This window comes from Ambystoma mexicanum, chromosome 3q, assembly GCF_040938575.1.
Source record: "Ambystoma mexicanum isolate Mex_15411 chromosome 3q, UKY_AmexF1_1, whole genome shotgun sequence".
NCBI lineage: Eukaryota > Metazoa > Chordata > Amphibia > Caudata > Ambystomatidae > Ambystoma > Ambystoma mexicanum.
In genome coordinates, this window is record NC_090926.1 from 996,108,650 (window position 1) to 996,129,425 (window position 20,776).

Sequence of the window (20,776 nt, forward strand, 5' to 3'; positions counted from 1 at the left end):
TAGGAAAAAATGTCCACTTACTAAACTAATTAACACTATTGATAATAATTATCATTTTACACTACACTCTTCTAAGAAGGACAGCCTTATCAACAACAAATATCAGCAGAACAAACCCCTTACAATATTAGATGATGCAACCAATAACCCAATTCAGCATAACCCTTTCATAGGCAACAGTGCTTCTGACCTTAAGGGGGCGTTAATCAATTCCGATCTTTAGTAGCTCATGCCACAGAGGTAGCCGATCTTATACAGGCTGAAAATTATGATTTCTTTTAGCTATCACTGAATCCTGGCTTCCCACAGCAGCAGGCCCCACCCTCATGCTCGCAGTTCCTGCTTACTACACCATTCTCAGAGCAGATAGACCTGAGGCTCGCAGAGGAGGCATAGCCCTCATAGCTAAGACTAACCTAGCCATGAGACTAGTGCCTTCACATGACATTAAATCCTTTGAATCTCTGACTGCTAAATTCAGGCTCACAAACGTTAACCATTAACCTAATATATAGACCTCCAACCCACAACAAAGATAGAACACATGATTGGGTGGCTGATTACCATTGCAATGCCTCTATCACAGATACAATGCCACAGGTATGGACTGACAATCACCTCCTAGCATTTACATTGACAGCTAAAACTCCCACAATTAAAAACAACCTATTCGCCCCTCTATACCAACAAGGAAAAAAAACAACATTACGAGTGATAAATTACTACCGCTAATATTACCACCACTTAACTCACTACCTGAGATTACTAATCCCACTACCCTGGTCAATGAATACAACAAAATCATGAGCAAGGCTCTCGACTCCATTGCCCCCCTAAAAATGAAAAAAGCAAACCTATAATCCATCTGAACACTTGGTTCACCCCTCACCTCAAATCGCTAAGATTGTAAAAAAGGAAATGCAAAATTACTTGGAGGCAACTACCCTCCAATAAGAATATATCCAACCTTATGAATATCTCATCCTTCTACAAGAAGGAAATACTTCTAGATAAACAGGAAACCTACAATAAGAGAATACAGCACGCTAACCCAAGTATAAAAGAACTTTTCATAATCCTTAAAGAACTTGAAACCCCGATTTGTGTGCCGGACAACTATGTGAAAGACAAAAATTGATGCACGAATATACAAAAAGCCTTATCCAATCAAGTAGCATTACTTCAGGACAAGATTGCTAATGAAAAAGCCAATCTCCCTAACATGATCCCTCCACCTAATACTCTCACCCCAGAACATAAAGACATAAACCGCTTCAGTTTCACTAAAGTATCTATTCTGGAGGTTGAAAAAGTCAACCTCTCCCTCAAAACTTCAAACTGTCAATGTGATAATTGTCCAGCCCAGATCACCAAAGACGCTGCCAGAGACCTATCACCATTCATATCTAAGTTAATTAACGCATCCTTCTCCTTGGGTACCATCCCTAGCAACCTAAAGGAGTCATGGGTTCTCCCACTACTTAAAAAACAGTCACTAGATCCCTCCATATCTACTAACTACAGGCCTATCACCACTGTAACATTTCTGCTTAAAATGTTTCGATGGGATAGCTTATCTCCAAATACAAGAGTATTTGGAAAGTAAACATCTATTAGGTACTCGCCAGTCAGGTTGCAAGCACCAACATGGGACTGAAACGGCGTTGATCACCCTCAAGGCACAAATCGACGCTCTTAGGGATAAAGGGAAGTCTGCCTTACTACTCCTACTTGTCCTCTTGTTTGCGTTTGACTTGGTGGACCACAAGGTCCTATGTAATCACCTGGACTCAGAAGCCCACTTCTCTCAGGAGGCCATAGGCTGGATCCAATCCTTCTTGAGTAATAGGACTATGCAAGTCTTCTCACCCTAAGCAACTACAGACCCTATCCTATTACTTGTGGAGAGCCACAAGGCTCATGTGTCTCACCCACCATGTATAACATATTTACCAAGCCCCTTTTCGATGATCTTGACCTTCTTGGTATCACCTACACCAACTATGCAGATGATACACAGATTCTCATACCACTTACTGGGGATTATGACAAGGGTTTGGCCTTGGTGAATAGGATATACCTCATCATCCAGGCATGGATGGCTGTCCATGGTCTATGCCTGTAAAATGACAAAACTGAGCTCATCATTTTGGGAACCACATCTAACCTAGATAAACTAGGCCATAAATACACTACCTTTAATATCGATAGCAATACTATCAAAGTTTCCAAAGAGGTAAAGACTTTAGGTTTTTACCTAGACACGACCCTCAGTTTCACCAAACAGATCAACTCCATGGCCTCCGCCACTGCATATACATGCAAGCTAATCAGAGCCGGCAAACCATTCCTTTCCAAGAACAGTTGTACCACTTTGGCCAGAGCCTTAATTTTATCGGAATTGGACTACTGTAACTCACTATACGTGGGTGCCAACAAGTACATCATCAACAAAATGCAGATCCTCCAAAATCTTGCTTAAAACTGCCTCTCTAACATATAAATGCTTGAATAAAGCTGCCCCTCGCTATCTCATAGAGAGATTCAATAGAAAATCGTCCATTCGGCCAACTAGAACGGCCAATTCAAATTGACTGATTGTACCAAGGTTTCGACTCACCTAAGACGGAGGGAGCAGCTTTCCAGTCAAAGTTGCACAGCTCTGGAACTCCCTTCCCCCCTCCTTAAGGGCGGACCAAGACTACCCGAACTTTAGATGCAACATTATAAAATTGGATTCAAGAAAACGACCACTAATACAACTGTTCCATCCTAGTTTATGCACTGCACTTGTTTATGCTATTATATTGTATGATGCATCGTTTTGACTACACTGCGTCTGTATATACTATTCTGACTTGTGTACCACTGTTCATATTGTACATACTTGTATCTATCACACATTTGTGTAACCCTAAGCTGAAAGTATTCTTGTTGTTCTGCGCCCTGATACATTCCAGTATGGTGCGCATTACAAATAATAAAACAAACAAACAAACAAACAAACAAACAAACAAACAAACTTCTCCTCCGAAGCCACAGCTTGGATTGCCTCCTTTCTAGAGGGAAGAGAGTATTTGCTGACAATGCCAACACCCCGCAACCCCAATTCCATGCAGAGTCCCCCAAAGCTCCTGAATATCCCCTACACTCTACAATATTTTCACCAGACCCCTAGTTGACATTCTCAACTCCATCGGCATAGCCTGCACCAACTATGCTGATGACACACAAATCCTTCTCCCTCTCTCTGGCAACTAAGGGGAGGACTCCAATACACTTGACGCTGCCTACACAACCATCCAGACCTGGATGGCAAATGATCAGCTCTGCCTCAACAGGGACAAAACAGAGATGTTGCTGATAGGCTTAATAAGCTTAAAATTGACGGCATCCAGATCCCCATTTCCACCTCAGGGAAGACACTAGAGGCCTGATTCACAGAAGTGTTTTATAATGGCCCAATCCCATAGGAAAATGCTCTATGAATCAGGCCCAAAGTCTCCACCTCGACTCTACTTTCTTACTGACATGCCAAGTTAAGGCCATCGACTCCTCTGCTGCCTACACAACTAAATTGATTAATTCCTCCAGACCCTTTCTATCCCGGGACAGCTGCAGAACCACTGCACGTGCAGTCATTGGCTACAGGCTCAACTACTGCAATGCCCCATTTGCTGGAACCTCATGCCAAAACATACAAAAGTTGAAAACCCTCCAGAATAATGTCCTCTGGGCAACACTCAACATACATAAATGGGATCAAATCTCTGCCGCAAGAAGAGTGGGTCACTGGCTGCACATACGTGAACGGATAATTTTCAAAACCCTGTCCGTCACCCTCAAGTGTGTATCTAACAGCACACAACCCTATCGATCTGAGAAAATCACAAAAGTGCACTCATCAAGGCCCACAAAGACCCCCTATGCACATCGACTCTATCCACCCAAAGTCAGATGCACCAAAGCCGGAGGCTCTAGTTTCCCCTCCATTGCCGCCAAACAGTGGAACTCACTTCCACCCTCCCTAAGAGCGGAACCCTCTTACTGGGTATTCTGGAGAGCCCTCAAAACGGTATTCCCTACAAAATATCCCCACCAAAAATATTGCCGTACATATGGACGTTTGTCTCGCCATAGGCAATATTTTTGGGGAGGATATTTTGTGAGAGTGGGGGTTGCGGGGTTGTCCCCCGCACATTTTAAAATAATGTGGGGGTGTCCCCCGCAGGGTACATGGGTCAATATCGCCGCAAAAATATGGCAATATTTTTGTATTGCAATATTATTGCGGGGAAATTAACACATGGAACCCTCAAAACATGGTTGTTTGTAAAGGCCCAACAGCTTTTTGTCTGCTATCTACTTCCATTACCATGTAACCATCTATGCTGCAAGTAACAGGTTGTAACAGTGCCTCGATGCCTATGGGTTGCTGCGCTCTTTATAAATGTAATAATAAATAAATAAAGTCGGCAGTGCCATTATTGATTGGCATGTCAGTCATATTATTTTTGGTCGGCTTGATTGATCCTGAATGGCATGCCAGCCATGCCATTTTAAGGTGACAGGAGTTATTGACTTATATTTTGGCCTTTGCATAACTGATCTGTATGTTGCTTAGATTGATATTATTAATTTCTGTTGACTGGCATATAATTCTTGGCTTTATTGGTTAGCATGTTTGCCACAACACTAATTGTTGGCATTGTGGACTTGCATTTATTGAGCATCATGATGGATGTTTTTTCTCTTGATATGTTGTGCAGTAGTAATCTCTTCAGGTTATCTTTCCTCTCCCTCTAAATACTAGATAGAGCTTGCCCAAAAGAGCTGGATAATGAACGACAGATAGACAGATAAATAGGCTTAGCATTCAGTGACAACTCCAAATAAATGTACCTGCGTTGGGTTCCCTGACCACTTCCATAGTTGCCTTGCTGGCAAAAAAGCTGAGATCTTTGGCCGGTTTTCTACTGATGGCAGCCGCTGTCTCCGTGGCAACTCCTTTGCTTTGGAAAAGCTCAGGACTTCTTTCCTTTTCACCTTTGCCGGGCCTCCCACTCCAGTTGCTTTGGCTACAAAGCAGCGCTGAGGTCCACTGTTTTTGGAGTGCAAAGCCTCGGTTGGGGTGAGCAGGTTTGTACCAGGGTGGCTAAGGCAGGTCTGAAGTAGCAGAGCTGAGTCTTCCACTTCTGAGCTATAGGATGAATCCTCATTGTCAGAGGAGCACAAGCTGGAGGTGGAGCCAGAGCTTGAGGAGGAGGAGGATCCAGAGGACGATGACGAGCCAGAGAGCCTTGTTAGGTACCTGGATGGCACACCTTCCCCCAGGCCATCCTGATCCTCCTCCATGTCTGAATATGAGCTGGGGCAGTCACTGTCGCAGTTCAAGGAATACTCTGATTGGCCAGAGTACTTACGGAGAGAGAGGCCCACCGGCAGGCCTTGCGTTTGAGTCCTGCTCTTCTTGTCTCTTCCGGCCAGCGGAGGGTGGGAGTAGCTCTGGCTCTGTAGTGACCTTTCAGCTTTCATACTGAATCCCTTGGCGCACATCAGCAGGGCCTTTCCATTTTTGGTCTTGGGTGAGGTCACCCCCTCATGGTCCAGCTTAACAAGATACTCTGCAGACTTCTTCTTCCCTCCACCCTTGATAGTCTCACCATTACTTTTTTCTGCCCGCTTAGCACGAGGGACCTTGGTGGCTGTGGCTAAGGCAGTACCCATGGCGAAGCGGCTGTAAGAGTTGGCAATGCTGCTGAATGAGTGCACTCCAAAGCCGTTGCCAAATACTGGAGCTGCCATGCTAGGCATGGGGAAGGCAGCCTCCTTGACCTTTAAACGCCGGGAATTGCTGTTTAACTGGAAGAGGTTCTGCAGGATTCCAGAGCTCTTGATGCATGCTTTTCGCTTTGTCTGGGGCATGGGTGTCCAGCTCAGCAGACTGTTGCGATCCGAGGGTAGGAGGGATCTGGAGCCAGATGTCAACAGATCAGCTTTACCTGCAAACATAGTTGGAGAAAGGATCAGAATGTCAATTACAAATTTCAAGGAAGCTGCAGAACTGCATATTTACCACAATGACCCTTTTGACCAATGGCCAGCATACAACACAACATATATTGATGGTATTACTCAACAGTGCTATGTTATTAACCTCAGAAAGATCAAAGGCTGAGTTAGCTTTGCTAGGATTAGTCACCCCCCTGACCTGCAAGTTTCTAACAGTTTCTACAGCAGGTACACTACACTGCTATCCTACTGCATTATACAAAAGATAAGAAAAGAAAGACCCTCAACATTCAAATATTATGTAGTTCTGTAGTTGCAACATTAGTATTTTCGAATCCCCAGAAATATATATTTTATTTTTTTCATGTGTGACATGCTATACTACATTTCATAACCCATCCAAAAATTGCTTGTTTAGTCCCACCTCCCTTCACACTATCACGGCAGGAGCTTGTATAGTTCCTATACAACTGTCACAACCAAAGCATGTAACAAGCAAAGGGGCCAACCCAGTGTGAATGGTGGGAAGCAAGGGGGTAAAGGAGAGCATTGCTAAAGGATCACTCCAAGCAACAGTGCCAAGAAACCACCCAGGTGGCAACAGTGTGCAGTATAAGTACCTTTCACATAACATAACATTAATATTCCAGAGCTGAGGACCCTGCACCCAGGGGGCTTTGCATATGCTTTTTATGTCTGAATCAGGGTTTCAATGTGGTATAAAGTGTACAATTTTCTATGGTATGATGTAAATCCTGACCACTTTATTCAGAACCCTTTGGTACCGCTTCACTTCCTTTTTGTGCCACCTGCAGAGTTGATATAGGGATAGCCTCACCAAGACAGAAAAGAGGCTTTAGTGCAATCTGTCCTGTGATTGCAGTTGCACCAAAGAAGCAGGAGAACTGTCAGACGTTTTCCCCAGACCCCAAGTGGCAACCAATATAAGCAGCATTGCTTTGAGGGTGGGCACCACTAGGTTACTATAATGTCGAAAAAACAGTACTCATAAAAAAAGTTCAAAGATTATTTAACTATTTACAACAGAGCTGCCCGGGAAAAAAAAATGCTATGGCACCAGGATTACAATTATATACTACAGAAACCGAGCATTGCCACTCAGTAAGCCGGGTTCTCTCGTGTATGCTCTGTGATACAGTTGCAATTACGATTGCTTTGTTCCAAAGGAAGATTGCTTGATCAGAGTTCATTCAATTATTCTTCAGATCAAGAGTCAGTGAGTCTTCATTTGATAAAAAAGCCCAAATATGTCTTTAATGTTTCATCAGAGATAGAATGAATCCAGCAATGGGTCCATTTGGCCAATGCATTTCGGAATGATTCCATCATCAGGGCTGGACACTGGATTATGTTGTCTACAGGCAGATCTGGGTGCTTTCAGTTGCCCGGGAAACGTGGATGAGTGGCTGCATGTAAGTTGCAGCGCATACCAATATAAGCAGGACAGGGGTCACTAGGCTTCCACTGTCTGACAATAGCTACAGTCAAGTAGTTCAACTCCAAGGAGAGGACTGATAATGACGTGAATTAAAGGCATCACTAACCCTTTAAATAGGGATGTCTACAGAAATGTTTGTTTCAAATACTAGGAAAATACAATTGTTATATAAAAGATAGAAAGTCTCAATTCTTACGGTGAAAGTGCTTCTTTGCTTCTGCTAGGATCAACAGGGGGTGACAATTTGTCATTGGTTCAACGGGGCTCAGTAAAGTCAAGGTTTCGTGGTGAGGGGCCCTGCAAGTTAACCTGACCACTCTTACTCAATCTAAGTAACAAACTCTCAGAGAAACCTAGGTGGGAGATGGATGGATTTCTGGTTTGTGAAGCAGAAGTTGGTCCTTATGGTGTGTAAATTATTGGAAGAATGGGACATTACAGTTAGAAGCATTCAGCCTGCTCAAGAAGAACTGTCAAGTGTTCAATTAGACGGAGATCAGAACATTTTTCCAGGATTATCCAGAAGAGCAGACAAACTCTGGAGTACCTCACAGTTTGGTTGTTTGAACTACACCTGAGCCGATCACCCAAACAAGCTATAGTTGAAGCGGCTGCATGAGTTATGTACCAAGGGTCTGGAAATTCGAGTGCTGTCAGACAGTGACTGTAGGTGGATTTTCCGGACGAAGGAGCAGCTGGGAACCTAATGAATTGGGGTACTAAAGCCACAGAACGTTGACAAATATTATGATGTTATGAGGCTGCAGAAATGGTGAAAGAAGACTCCAGCAACAGCAATGGCATTTCAGAAATGTCACTTTTGGTGGGTAGTTTGTTTGAGGTTGATTGACAGTTGGTTCTGGCAACATTACCCCCACTCAAATGGTCGCTTTGTGAGGGGAGCAGGACTGTCCCCCGCTTGCCTAGGGGGCGGGGAGTATAGGGGTTGCGAAGGTATCCCCTGAAGGTTCAGTGATAATGTTGCTGAAAACCACGGCCTTTTTGCAGCAACGTTTTTGCCACAGAGCCTTTTTGCGGGGGTCATTATCACATGGAACCTGTCAGTTTCAGGTCTTAGGGCTTGGTCAGCTGCTGGTGTGTGTTAGTGCGAGTGCTCTCAACTCTTCATGGTTAGGGTTAATAGTGCACCAGGTGCAAGCAAAGTTTCTAGAGAGCCAAGATGTTAAGGCTTTCGACAAGGCTGGTTCCAGCAAGTCCCAGAGAGGAAGCACACACCATCATAGTCATCCCCCCAGTAGCTGGCTGTCTGGTTCTTGAAGGAATAGTAAAGAGCTTTGCAGTCCGGAGGGTCTTGGAAAGTAGCAGGTTGCAGCAGGCCCTCCTTGCATCCAGTCTACAAAGTAACTTAAACACACAATCTATTTTTATAGAAAACTGGGCATAGGTAAATGTCCCATGCCCTTATCAGATTGTTCCATTATTTACAAAATGTTGGTCGGGGATAGAAGATGCCATATTCAAACATCACAGGCTTCTTCCTTTGGCAAGCTTCCCTGATGTGGTTCCATCTTTGAATCCAGACATCCGCTGAAACAATATTTTTCTGGACATGTAATTGTCAGTCTTTGTGCTCCTGGGTAGCAGTGCTAAGACCAAACACGGCTATATTGGTATTACATTCACTTTCTTGTAGGAACAATGCCTGGCTGCAGGTTCCTGCGCTCTATTTTACCCAGGGATGGCTGGTAGGCTAACTCCAGAATACAGCACAGCTGACCACCTTAGTAAATGTAACCTCAAATCTTTGGACCATTCAAGGCAAGGCATGCAACGTCGCTCACAAAGGACAAGCAGGGCTCAGTGCATAACACAACACTAAAAGAGGCAGGATCGCTCTTGGGCAACGCGTTTGTCTTGGAAGCAAGACAACACAGCGCAACACAGGTCTGAATCTCGATCCTGCGGTTTGAAACCAATCTCTGGTATTAAACGTGTTATAAAAGAACGATTATAATTATAATAAAAAGAGACTTAAAAGTGCATGAGGGGACGCATATACGTATGTCTTTGATGAGCTCAAATAAGTTCTCATCGTGGAAAATCCAGTAATCCTGTAAGATAACAATGAAAATGTTTAGGGGTGCTGCCTCGGAGCTGCAGCTTAGCTCTTTTGTTTTCACAATGCCATTTCAGAGAAGCAGGAGATGGAATTTGGTGCATCTCTTGATGGGATGTTTTCGTAGGAATCAAACCACACCACCAAGTTCCTTATTTTGTGGACTGTGGGTTTGCAGCTGTGATCTGGTTCCACTCCGACATGATAATTGCTTTATTGCTACTGTCCAAGACCAGGTATGTTTTTGTCCCATTTATGTGCAGGCAATTTGCCCTTACCCATGAGTCGATAAATCTGAGGCACACAATAACACTGACACCTTTTTCCATCCCTCCCAGCCTTTGAGGAGAAGTGTGCATAACTATGCTAAATCAATGAGCATCAGCAATGAGAATCATAACAGAAATCCGTGAGCATGTGACTTTTTTCAGGTGGGTAGCCTGAAACTCCACTGGCAGCTGTAGAAGTGATGAATGGACTCTACAAAGTTTAGACCTTGGTTTCAAAGCTAGCCTCAAGGCATTTGACTGAGGAATAGAAGGTTTGTTGTAAGTCGATAATTTTAAAGCAAATGTCAGATAGCAGTCATAGATTGACTTTTTAGTTTGGTTTTAGTAAGTAAAGCCTGGGGACTGCTCATTGGCAAGAATGGAGTAAGGTTACGAAGGACCAGTGTTTTAAATTGTCGAGTGTTTATAAAGAAGGTGAGCAAGTTGTTTGCAGTGTTGAAAATGGGGTGTTTTTGGGCAGCTTGGGGTGAGTAACCTTGCTATAAAGAGCTTGTCTGGTTGGTTGCCCCAGTGATTTAAGCTGTAAATTAGGTATTTGTATAACCTGTTCCCTTCCCTTCGACCTGGTGTATTTTGCTGCATGCCTTGGAGTTCTAGGTTTTCCTTAACTACTGCTTCATGCTCATAGCTGGATCTTTTCATGGTGACCATATCCGAGTTGAACTGTTTGTTCAGATGCTTTAGGTTCTAGTTTCGATACCCTCATCTGGTTGAGTGCCATGTCTTACATTCTGGAGACGGTGGAGTACATGTCTGCAAGGATGGCTGTGGAATCTGTTCAAGCAGAAGCTGCATTGACCTTTAGGTTTGTCTGACAATTATAGGCAGGATTCTTCTGCAAACCAAGGGGTTCCTGAACAGGTGGTATTGAGGCCTGATGACCAACAGAGGTGGAAACAAAAATGAGGTTGCACTTGACTAGGCAATCGTATAGGAAAAAGCATGGCCGTAGGGTAGACGAGATACATTGCCAATAGTCACCCATACTCAACACAGCTTTTTGTTTTTTGCTCAATGGGGCAGCTTCTGAAAGGTGGGTGCGGTTTGGTATAGACAAGCACATTACAGGCTCTGAGAGAATGGCTAGAGGGCAGGAACAAAGTCTGTCATGCGTCAAGTTAATAGAAGCTGCTTTTGAAAGGCCGTAAGGGTTAAGGAAATTAAATGTCCTTCTAAAAATATCCTGCATAGGCTGGCTACAGGAGCAGACAGACCAGTATCATGATTGTTCTCTGATTTCTCATTGCTAGCGTCAAACCCGAAGCCCCAACTGAACAAATTATGTACCAGTCTTTTCTTTGATCGCCACTTTCTTTGTAGTGTTCTTGGCTTGCTCTGGGATTTCTCTCCCTGCGGAGCTCTCGCTTTGGAGCCCTTCTATAGCCGATGGGAGGCTGCCTGAAGACCTCTTGGTGCGCCGAGTGCCAGCCGTCACTAAGAGAGCTGGCGAGGGCTCTGTGCCTGGAAGTAGAGTAACCGAGAGAAGAGTTACATTTACGGTACCTAGAGGCAATAATAATGTCTTCACTGTGCCCAGAGGCATAGACAGGGTAGGGCCAGAGCAGGCAAGTCCCAACCAAAATCAGTAAATGCCCACTCAGCAGCATTGACAGATGGTAATGCCACTGCGATGGGACTACCTATATTAGCTTCAGGCCCCACTTGTTCGACAATTATGGCTACTCCTCTGACTGTGCCTGCCGGAGCTCACACTCTTTCATACACTCACTAACTCGGCTCCTCAAACAGGCTTCAAGCATTGATGGCAGAATGTACAGGATCACCCTACTACGTCAAGCTATACAAATAATAGATGGTCCCCTACATTCCACACATGATTAAGACCATAAACTTTAACGTCCCATGATAAGCTTCATACATTTTAACAAAATCTCACTCATTCCCAGTCACTGGTATCATACACTTCAAGTGAATGAGGCAAACCCATCACTGGCCTGTGATTTAATGGGGTTAGAATCCTTCCCCACATCCTGCTCTTTCATAGAGCCTCACTCCTTCCCATATCACATGACTCTTGCACGCCAGCATTGGTTCTGTACACTTTAACTCACACTTTATAGTGTAGTCTGCTGGCAGAAGGCGGATGTTGGGTAATGAAATTCTTCCAGTGTCGCCATCGTCAAACTCCACAACCACAGAGTTGGCCTCCTCATCCTCGTCCTTAGAAGAGCCTGGTTCGAAAGAGAAACAAAAACACACAGCGCACAGTTTTTAGAAGATGAGAACTAGTAATAGTAGAGAATCCTACAGCAACCTGCAGGGGCAGAAGAGGGCCTTTTTGCAACTTGCTGTGAGGGAGCATACTACATAGGGATCAACAGAGAGTTCTATACCACCTGTAAGAGGGATGCAGAGTCCAGCAAAATCCTGCAGCCGACAACAGATTCTTGCAGCAACCTGTGGAGGACAGCAGAGGCCTGCCCCGACAATAGATAGCAGCTAAGGCCTGCGGTAATTTAAGGAGTAGCTCAGTCATTTGACAATCTGCATGGAGCAACAAAGATCCTTGCGGGGAAACCCTACGTAAAGTACCTTCATGTGAAAGCACTAACAGAGAAGTACATGCACAAATGTTAGCATGTTCAATGAATGTAATGGTAGAAATATAGTGATCACTGAATATCCTTAAGTTTGTACACATTTCAGCTGATTGATTTTCATCTCCGAATGATGAGGAGTGGAAGGGTATGATGGGTGGGAAAGGTGAGGGATTTAAGGGTATCTTCCTACTACCTGTTCCGAAGAGTGCTAAATGTGCGCTTGTAGGACATGAGGATTTTCACCCCTGCTTTTGTAGGCGAATTGCAAAAGCAGAACACACAGATCTTCCCTAAAGTGCACCTCAGCAAAATAAAAAATAAATAATCGCAGCACACGGATTCTCCAGTTAAACACAGGCTATTGCGTGGACAACTCCTTCACCCAAAGTACAGAGAGGCAGAGAGAGAGTTTTACAAGCGTTCAAGCACTGGTGTGTTGAATTCCTTCCATCCAATGAAATTCAAGGCTATTTTATCCCGTTGAAAAGAGTGGGCAAAGCAACTGGTGCCCGTACGTTGCAGGGTATCGGAAGAGAATCGTTTTTGACCGTGGCAAAGGAGCAAACTGTGGGAAGGACAAACCCTTGGCAGCATTTGGACACTTGCAGAAATATGGCATCAGGGAAAGGTAAGAAATAAGAGAAGGTGGTGTACCCATACTTCTCACGCCGAAAAGTGCAGCGCATAAGCAAGGCTTTTGAGTGGCGAATCCTCCAGGCTGTCTTCTCCATCTCGTGACCCAGTGCTTACTGCGCTGGGTCGGATTGAAACATCAGTGTCCCGCCTGGAGGGGAAGTCTGACAAACTTACAGAGAAAGTGGCCCAGCTAGAGTCAAGGACGCCCACCCTTGAACAAAAAACGTCGGAATTGGACCATCAATACAACCAATGTGCTCCAGTAGTACCAACCATTAACTGCAGAGGTGGAGGCTGTGAGAGGAAGCAGAGTCACGGAGAACAGACTGGAATATCTTGAGAATCTGTCCAGGGAGACGCAGCTGAGAACCTTGATGCTTCCTACAGGGGCGGAGGGAGAAGATCCTGTTGCTTTTATAACAGAACGGCTCCCGCAAGCTCTTGACCTGGATGTGGAGGAAAACCTGTCTGCGTGGACCAATGTTACCGTATTAAACACAGGGCTTCCAGCGGGTCGGAGGTAGAGGGAAAAGGCTCAACGCTCATTGTAAAGGTGACGGATGCCTTGGACAGAGAAAGAATCCTTACGGCAGCTAAAAAGAAAGAGGCCTAACCAACAACACAGGCTGTTGTTCTTCCTGGATCTGGCACCCATTACTGCAAAGAAGAGGGCCAAGCTGGATATCCTGAAGAAATCCTTCCTTGCTAAGGGGTTCAAAGCAGGTCTCATTTATCCAGCAAAGTTGAGGGTGTCGTGGAATGGCAAGGTGTATGTCTTTTGGGATACAGAAAAGGCAGAAGATTACTGAAATCGATTCCAAAGAAGGCCGACATGACCAACAGTAAGACCTGAAATAGGTTTGTATGACAGCAAGCTCAGTTGGTCCCTACATTTATTTATTTATTGGTTATTTGTTGTGCAATATAGATCAAAATTACGTTTCAAGGCGCATCAAGATAGGGAAGCGGTGAGGAGAGGGCGAAAACAATAACAAACGTTCTTAAAAGGTCTTGAAACATTCGGAATGTGAATGTGCTATAGCAGATAGCAGGGGAGAGGGGAAGAAGGGGAGTAGACAAGGGGAAGCATTCCTACTATACCGTGAGGTAATTCAGATTGTGCAAGTGCTAACATGATAAAGGGAGGAAAGGAAGTGCCGTAGGGGAGGGGGAAGACAGACTGTGGAAAAAACTGTCATTACTAGGCTTTGATGCGATTCAGGCCGTGCAAGTGCTATAAAAATGACGAGGGCTGGGAGGAGGAGGGAGGAGAAGTAAAAAAGGAACAAAACAGTTTCTACAGGTAGTCGTGAGAACACAGCAAGGCAACAGAGTACAGGTAAAAGATTACAGGAGGTAAAAAGATGCAGGAAGTAATAACAGTGAACTACCTCTGCATAGAAATGCAGGGGCTGCAACTATAGGGGCACAAACAAAAATATAACAATAAGGAATAATCAGGTCCAGACGGTATGCAAACGAGACAAGTGTGAATGAACAGTAAGAAACTGGTAAGTAAGTGATACAAATATATGTACAATGCAAGAGACAGAAGTGGAGCGAAGAGGAATAAGCATAATCAGAAAGCAGATGAATTCTACACCGAGCCCTTTGGAGGTGGCTCCTTCCCCTCCCTGCTGTCCTCCCCGATACACGTGGACGCACCCGTTCCTCTGCAACTTCTTTTTGCAACCCTTCACGAGGTATGATTTGCGGTAACCGAAAAGAAAATGAATCAATGAAAATTAGGGCTGGTCTGAATTATATTTAAATCAAGAAAATATAATTCGGGAACGAATCTGATTTAAATTTGAAAATGTCACTTAATTGTCACGCAGCCTGCCTCCCATGCAGGTCGCCCTTGCTCTCCATGGACGGCTAGTTTCTTTGGCTGCAGTGCATGTATTTACTTTGGGAGGCCTTTCCTTGCCGGACTCACAGCAATTTCAACATGGCCGCTGCATCTCCCAACCACTAAGTGGCTTGCCTGTGCACTCTCCATCTGCCTGCATTGGCTACTGGTACAACAAATTCGGCCTATGGTGGACGGCAGGCTTCAGTCGACCCACCCCCAAAGGCCCACTTTGTAAGGCCCTGTCTGTCCCTGTCCGTGCCCTACTTACTGGCCCTTCAATCTACCTGCCGTTACAGATCACTTTTTCGTTTCAGTACGTTTGCGTATTGATATTCTTGCGCTCTGCACCATCCGCTGACACGCGTGGCTTCCACGCCCCCAGACTTCCTCCCCTGAGGCTCATCAAGACGGCAACTCTGGAATGGCCATATGCTCAACGGTGACTCTGCTTTTGCCATCACCCACTATGACTTTCGCATCTTCCACCAAACTGCCCTGTTATAACCCTGCTGCATATTTAAATACTGTGCATCCCACTAATCCGCTTCTGCGTGTCTATCCGTTGCCCTGATAATTACTAACTCTAGTAAATCACTTGGCTATGCTACCTCCCTACCGTACCCATACTGTGAAAAGGCCAGTCTGCCGAACTGCTGCCCCTACCCCCGTGCTATCCTAAGTAGACCCTCCCACATACTTCATGCCTCCTACTTTTTCCACCGCTCCCATCTGGCCTCACTAAAGAGTCTTGCCAGCATCAGCTCCTCTTCCAGCCAATCAGTGGTACCTGACTCTCTCAACCATACCTCCATAGCATCTCATCACACCATCGCCTTAGTTGGTTGTTGCAATATTGCATTCCCCATTACTAGTTTTCCTTAGCATATGTCGTACCTATTTGCAACTGCATGCCTTGATGTAGCTCCCTGTACCATGAGGTGAGGCTTTCCAGTTTGTGCACCCAAACATATGACGCTTGTTACCTACCTGGACCTGCATGCCTTGATGTAGCTCTCCGTACCATGAGGTGAGGCTTTCCAATTTGTACACCCTAACCTATACCGCTGCTTACCTACTTGCAATTGTATGTATTGATGTAGGATCTACGTGATCCGACTGCGGCTGATTTTGCCGTGGCCAGAAAGTTTGCAAGAGAAAGGTGTGAACTACCAAAAGTTTGCACCTTTCTCATAATGATAATGAAGTGTTATTTATATAGCGCCTTAATCCAAAGCACTTTACAGAGCACATATTTACATACAATATCACCCAACCGAAATTGGTACTCATTTATCGACCTCGGAAGGATGAAAGGCTGAGTTGGGCTTGCCGGGATTCGAACCTGCGACCTGCAGATCACACTTAGATCGCAGCAGCAAGCGCTCAACCCGCTGAGCTATTTTACCGACCTACATGCCTCATGCGAACACATGGCCTCATGCGAACACACGTACATACCCACACCCCCACCCACAACACACCCCCCACCCACACCCTCAACACACCCCCACCCTCAACATAAACAAACCCCACTTACCTTTGTCTTCACGCTGAGCCCCTGCAGCGCCAGTTCCCTTTCACTTCCGTGATCGGGAACTGGCGCCGCAGGGTTGTTTTCTTTTTTTTTTAAGGAAGGCTGCAGGGGTTACCTCACTCACTATACTGTTAAGTATAGTGAGCGGGGGGTTGCGGGGGAGACCTCAGCAGCCCTCGATTTTTTTTACGGAAGGCTGCAGGGGTGTCCCCCGCATCCCCCACTCACTGTACTATAAAGTATAGTAAGCAGGGCGATGCGTGGGACACCCCTGCAGCCACTGTTTCTTTTTTTTCAATGCTACCACCAAAGGATCGATCCTTTGGTGTTCGAACCTTTGGTGGTAGCATTTTTAGATCTAATGGTTCATGCAAACCATTAGATTCGGTAAAAAAGTGCAAACCCTTGATGTAAGACCCCTACTACGTGGTGAAGCTCTCCTGTGCAGATGTCCTGTAAACTAATGTGAGTTATCTCTGCAAGCTATTACCTCTGCGAGCCAATCATGCGATTACTGTAACCTGTTACCTCTGCTAGTAACCAATGTAACCAACCTTCTTACGCTAAAAGCACCAAGATAGCTCCAGGCTTTGTGTACCATACAAAGGAAAAAATAAAATAAATAAATAGTTTACTGTGCTGCAGGGTGAATATGCAGGAGCTCAGCACTCGAGCGTGAGGATCTGTTGGGCTGCAGGCAGTGGTACGAAGGTGGTGACAAAGATGTAGAAGTAAAGTCAAAAACATCCGCTGTAAATGGCAAGGGTTCAACTGTTCCAGAGGAAGTTGTGAGTTAATGTGGCATGGAGTTAAATAGGGGAGTCAGGAGGAAGGCGGCAAGGATATGGCATCAGAATAGTAAAAAGAAAAACCAAACAAGGGGTGTGGAAAAGTGAAAGCCAAGCTGGTGAACAACGCAATCGAGCTGCTGCATCCAAGGCACTCCTCCCCCAAGAAGGAAAGAAGAGGGCTAGATCCAAGAAATGGAAAGGAACGGCGGAAAGAGGGGAGGGGTGGAAACGGAGAAGGGGGAGTTGGCACTGTACACCGGCAATAGCTGGACAGGCCAGACAGGAACAAAAGCCTAATGGGGAGCCGGCTTAGACTGCCGGCTCAAGTAGCTTAAGTGGTGGCCAATCAGTGCTCCTGCAGACCAGAGCAGAAAGGCTACCTCACTTCTGATTACTCCTAGTCATGTTTACTATAGTGATGGCCATAGTTTTATCAAGTTTCTTGTGCCTAGGGCGTCCCTCACGTGGCTGATATCCCCTAAAAACCACTAGGATGAGGTCCTCCAGAGGAGCCCTTTCACAAAGTTGTATATGTATCCTGTTATTTCACAACATGACGTAAGAGAGCGCCTTATGTTAATGTTTTTGTGCGAAGTAATGATTAAAAATCTTAATAAAGAAGCATTTAAAAAAATATATGCTTACTGAACATCAAACCTTTTTTATGGTTATGCATAAATTTAACACGTGATTTGAAGTTAGGAAAATGAAATAGTGTGCGATAGCACAAAACAACATTTTAAAAAATGGGGCAATTCTACAAACTTTGTTGGGCGCAAGTGATGCACTTGCACATCTTTGCATGCATCAACATTTGCTGAAACCAGGGGGCTTTCCTGTACATTTTAAAACACCTTCGATATGCTTTCAAATGTGCAGAAAAGAAAAATATTATTTTGCCTGCTGGGAGCAGACTTAGGAGGATATGCAATGAGAGGGCATTTATGACCCATTAATGCATTTTTTTGAGTGCAAAGATCAGCGGTATGAAACACTCATGTCATATTTGCATTTCTATCCCCCCAAAGGGGATAGAATTGTTTTTTAAATTGTATTTCACAATGATGTGCCTTTTAAGGGACAGCCACTGTGATCCCCATTCGGGCTAGAAGCCTGTCAAACATTAGCGTGGGAGTGTGCTCCTAATACTTAAGCAATATTCCCCTGCCGCGAGGGGCATATATCTATTAGTACCCCGGCCCGCAATATCTGCGTGCCCGGGGCACTAAAAGCATTTTTTTCTGTCCCGTTTCAGGAGAGAAAAAAAAAAGAAACAACCAAGAAAATGCCTGCCGGGAAAGGGAAAACAAACTCTGTTTTCCCTTTCCATGGCGCCCATCGGGAGCAGACTCGCTGGGAACAGTTCCCAGCTTGTCTGCTCCCGAAAAAAAGAAAGGAGCAGAAGGTAAGTGGGGTGGGGAGGGAGGGGAAGAAAGAAAAATAATAATAATACGTACCTGCGTCCCCGGCCGGGGACGATGGAAGCCTCCAGCCGTGTGGAGGCATGGAGCGGGGATGGCCCCATTCCGAGTCTTCACGCGGCTGGTGGCTGCCATCGTCCCCCGCCGGGGACAAAGGAGCAAGAAGGTAAGTGGGGTGGGGAGGTAAGGGAGGAGGGAGCAAAGGGGAAAACTTTTTTTTTTAAAGCCTTACCTGAGTCCCTGGTGGGGGGCGAAGGCAGCCTCTCAGCCGCGGGTGGGTCAGAGCGGGGATGGCCCCGCTTCGAGCCTCCTCATTGGCTGAGGGGCTGCCACACCCCTCACTGAGGACAAGGCGGCTGGAATCCCGGGCGAGAATCAAAAGATTCTCGGCCGGGTAACGACCCGGCGAGAGCCAATAAGAATGCATGTTGCATTCTGCTTGACTCTCGCCGGGTACTAATAATGTATACAAGAGGGCTGCCCAGGATATAATTCTCACAGTTGGCACAATACCTCAAATGTGCAGGTCACCTTTGGGAATAAGGTGACCTGTATATTCATCAAACTCACACAGATATTTAAAAAAAGCATCCACAGCTCACTTTGCAACTGCAGTAGTCTTTCAGAATTTGGTCTAATATATTTTACGTACAATGGAGCTCTTTAGATCGCTAATGGGAATCTACTGCATCAAAGCCTTGCATAGTCACAGCTCATTTCCAATTGGTTTATGGTGGAGATGCGGAACGTAACTTACTTACGGATTTTCATGCCACCGCAAATGCTGTGTATTTCTATGAAGCCCGTCGGCTTTTTTCACCAGCATGAAGCAGGCGGACTCAATAGGAATCCATTGTAAATGGCAGCCATTGATTACTTTTGCAGAGAAGAGTGCAAAAGGTTAATGTAGAAGCGTTTAAGCCACCTTTTTTGCAAATGAGGAAAATCTGGTGATGTAGAGCCGTATATATGAATGTGTACACATAATGGGTCCCCACCATCAATTTATAGGATAGTCGAAAATGAACCCCAATATATTTAATGCTGTTATGCGAAATTTACAGGGGATTGGGGAAATGGGGGTCTGGTGGAAGTCATTTGTACAATCCGATATCAAAGCCACTTGGCGAGGGATAGAAACCTAGCCCAGCAACACACACTGTACTGCCCGACCAGAAGCATCACCCGGGGCTGAACATAGCGCCCCACGTGGGATGCCATAGCCTGTGGCAAGCTGCCCAGGGCTGCCTCCGCCAGACGGAAGCCGTCACACTAATGGAGCCTGCGATCAAACAGGAGTATTTGCCCAGCGACCAGGGAGGCCAGATCTCATCAGTCGGTAATTAGACAATACGCTGCGTTCTGCTTACAGGGCCGAATGACTGCACGTTCCTCAAATGTGCTGCTAATCAAAAAATACAGTGCACTGAGCGGCCAAAGCAAACATTGGCGACAAGTCCCCGGCCATATTTAACGGTAATCGTTGGCAGTGAACGCCGCGACCTGGAAGCGCGCCAATGCACTGCTCCCTCGGCGCACCTCCTCCTCCATCGTGGGAACCCCCGCCTTTTAACACCTTTCTGGAAAATTAAAGGGGCACGTAAGAAGAGCATGCACCGCAGCCGTTTCACTACTGTAATTATCATCCGTTGCTTCTCCTCGCGTTTCATTTCTGGTGCTGAATGAACTATTGCCTCCCCCTTCGGGCCACAAAAGGGTCATATTTATACATTTAACTTGGCCAAGACTGCTCGATGATTTGAAGGTCCTGTTGTAAAAGGGTGTTCCCAAACAGCAACCCACTAGTTTGAAACTGAACGGGACTAGCACAGCCGTTTAAGCTTCCAAACTTCTTAAAGTGAGTAACATTGATTGGGGTAATGGCGAACATTGACGTTAAGAAATCAAACTGCGAAAGCAACCGATACATACAAAGCAAGGGATTGGGATCTTACATGTCAAAACACTATCCCGCCCCACTGCAATCTGGCGCTTTTCCTTGCTACGTATTTGCCCTTTTACAAAAAATTAGTAGCCAAGATTTAGTATGGGGAGGACCGCGTACGTGTGGATTTAAATTAACGTTACGTTTTAGCAGTAAACTCAGTGCAATATTGTTCGCATGCTTATGAGGTAACAA

At 45.3% G+C, this 20,776-nt stretch overlaps 1 protein-coding gene across 3 annotated transcripts in view; it reads right to left on the bottom strand.

The window, feature by feature from the left end:
• The window catches only part of BAHCC1 (BAH domain and coiled-coil containing 1), a 683,113-nt gene that overhangs the window by 50,576 nt on the left and 611,761 nt on the right, over positions 1-20,776 (bottom strand). For all 3 annotated transcript variants that reach the window (XM_069655151.1, XM_069655152.1, XM_069655150.1), the window contains 3 exons: positions 11,911-12,030; positions 11,126-11,299; positions 4,903-6,002 (listed from right to left, as the gene is read on the bottom strand). In XM_069655151.1, the coding sequence (XP_069511252.1) occupies positions 4,903-6,002; positions 11,126-11,299; positions 11,911-12,030 (1,394 nt within the window). The remainder of the gene's footprint in view (positions 1-4,902; positions 6,003-11,125; positions 11,300-11,910; positions 12,031-20,776) is intronic.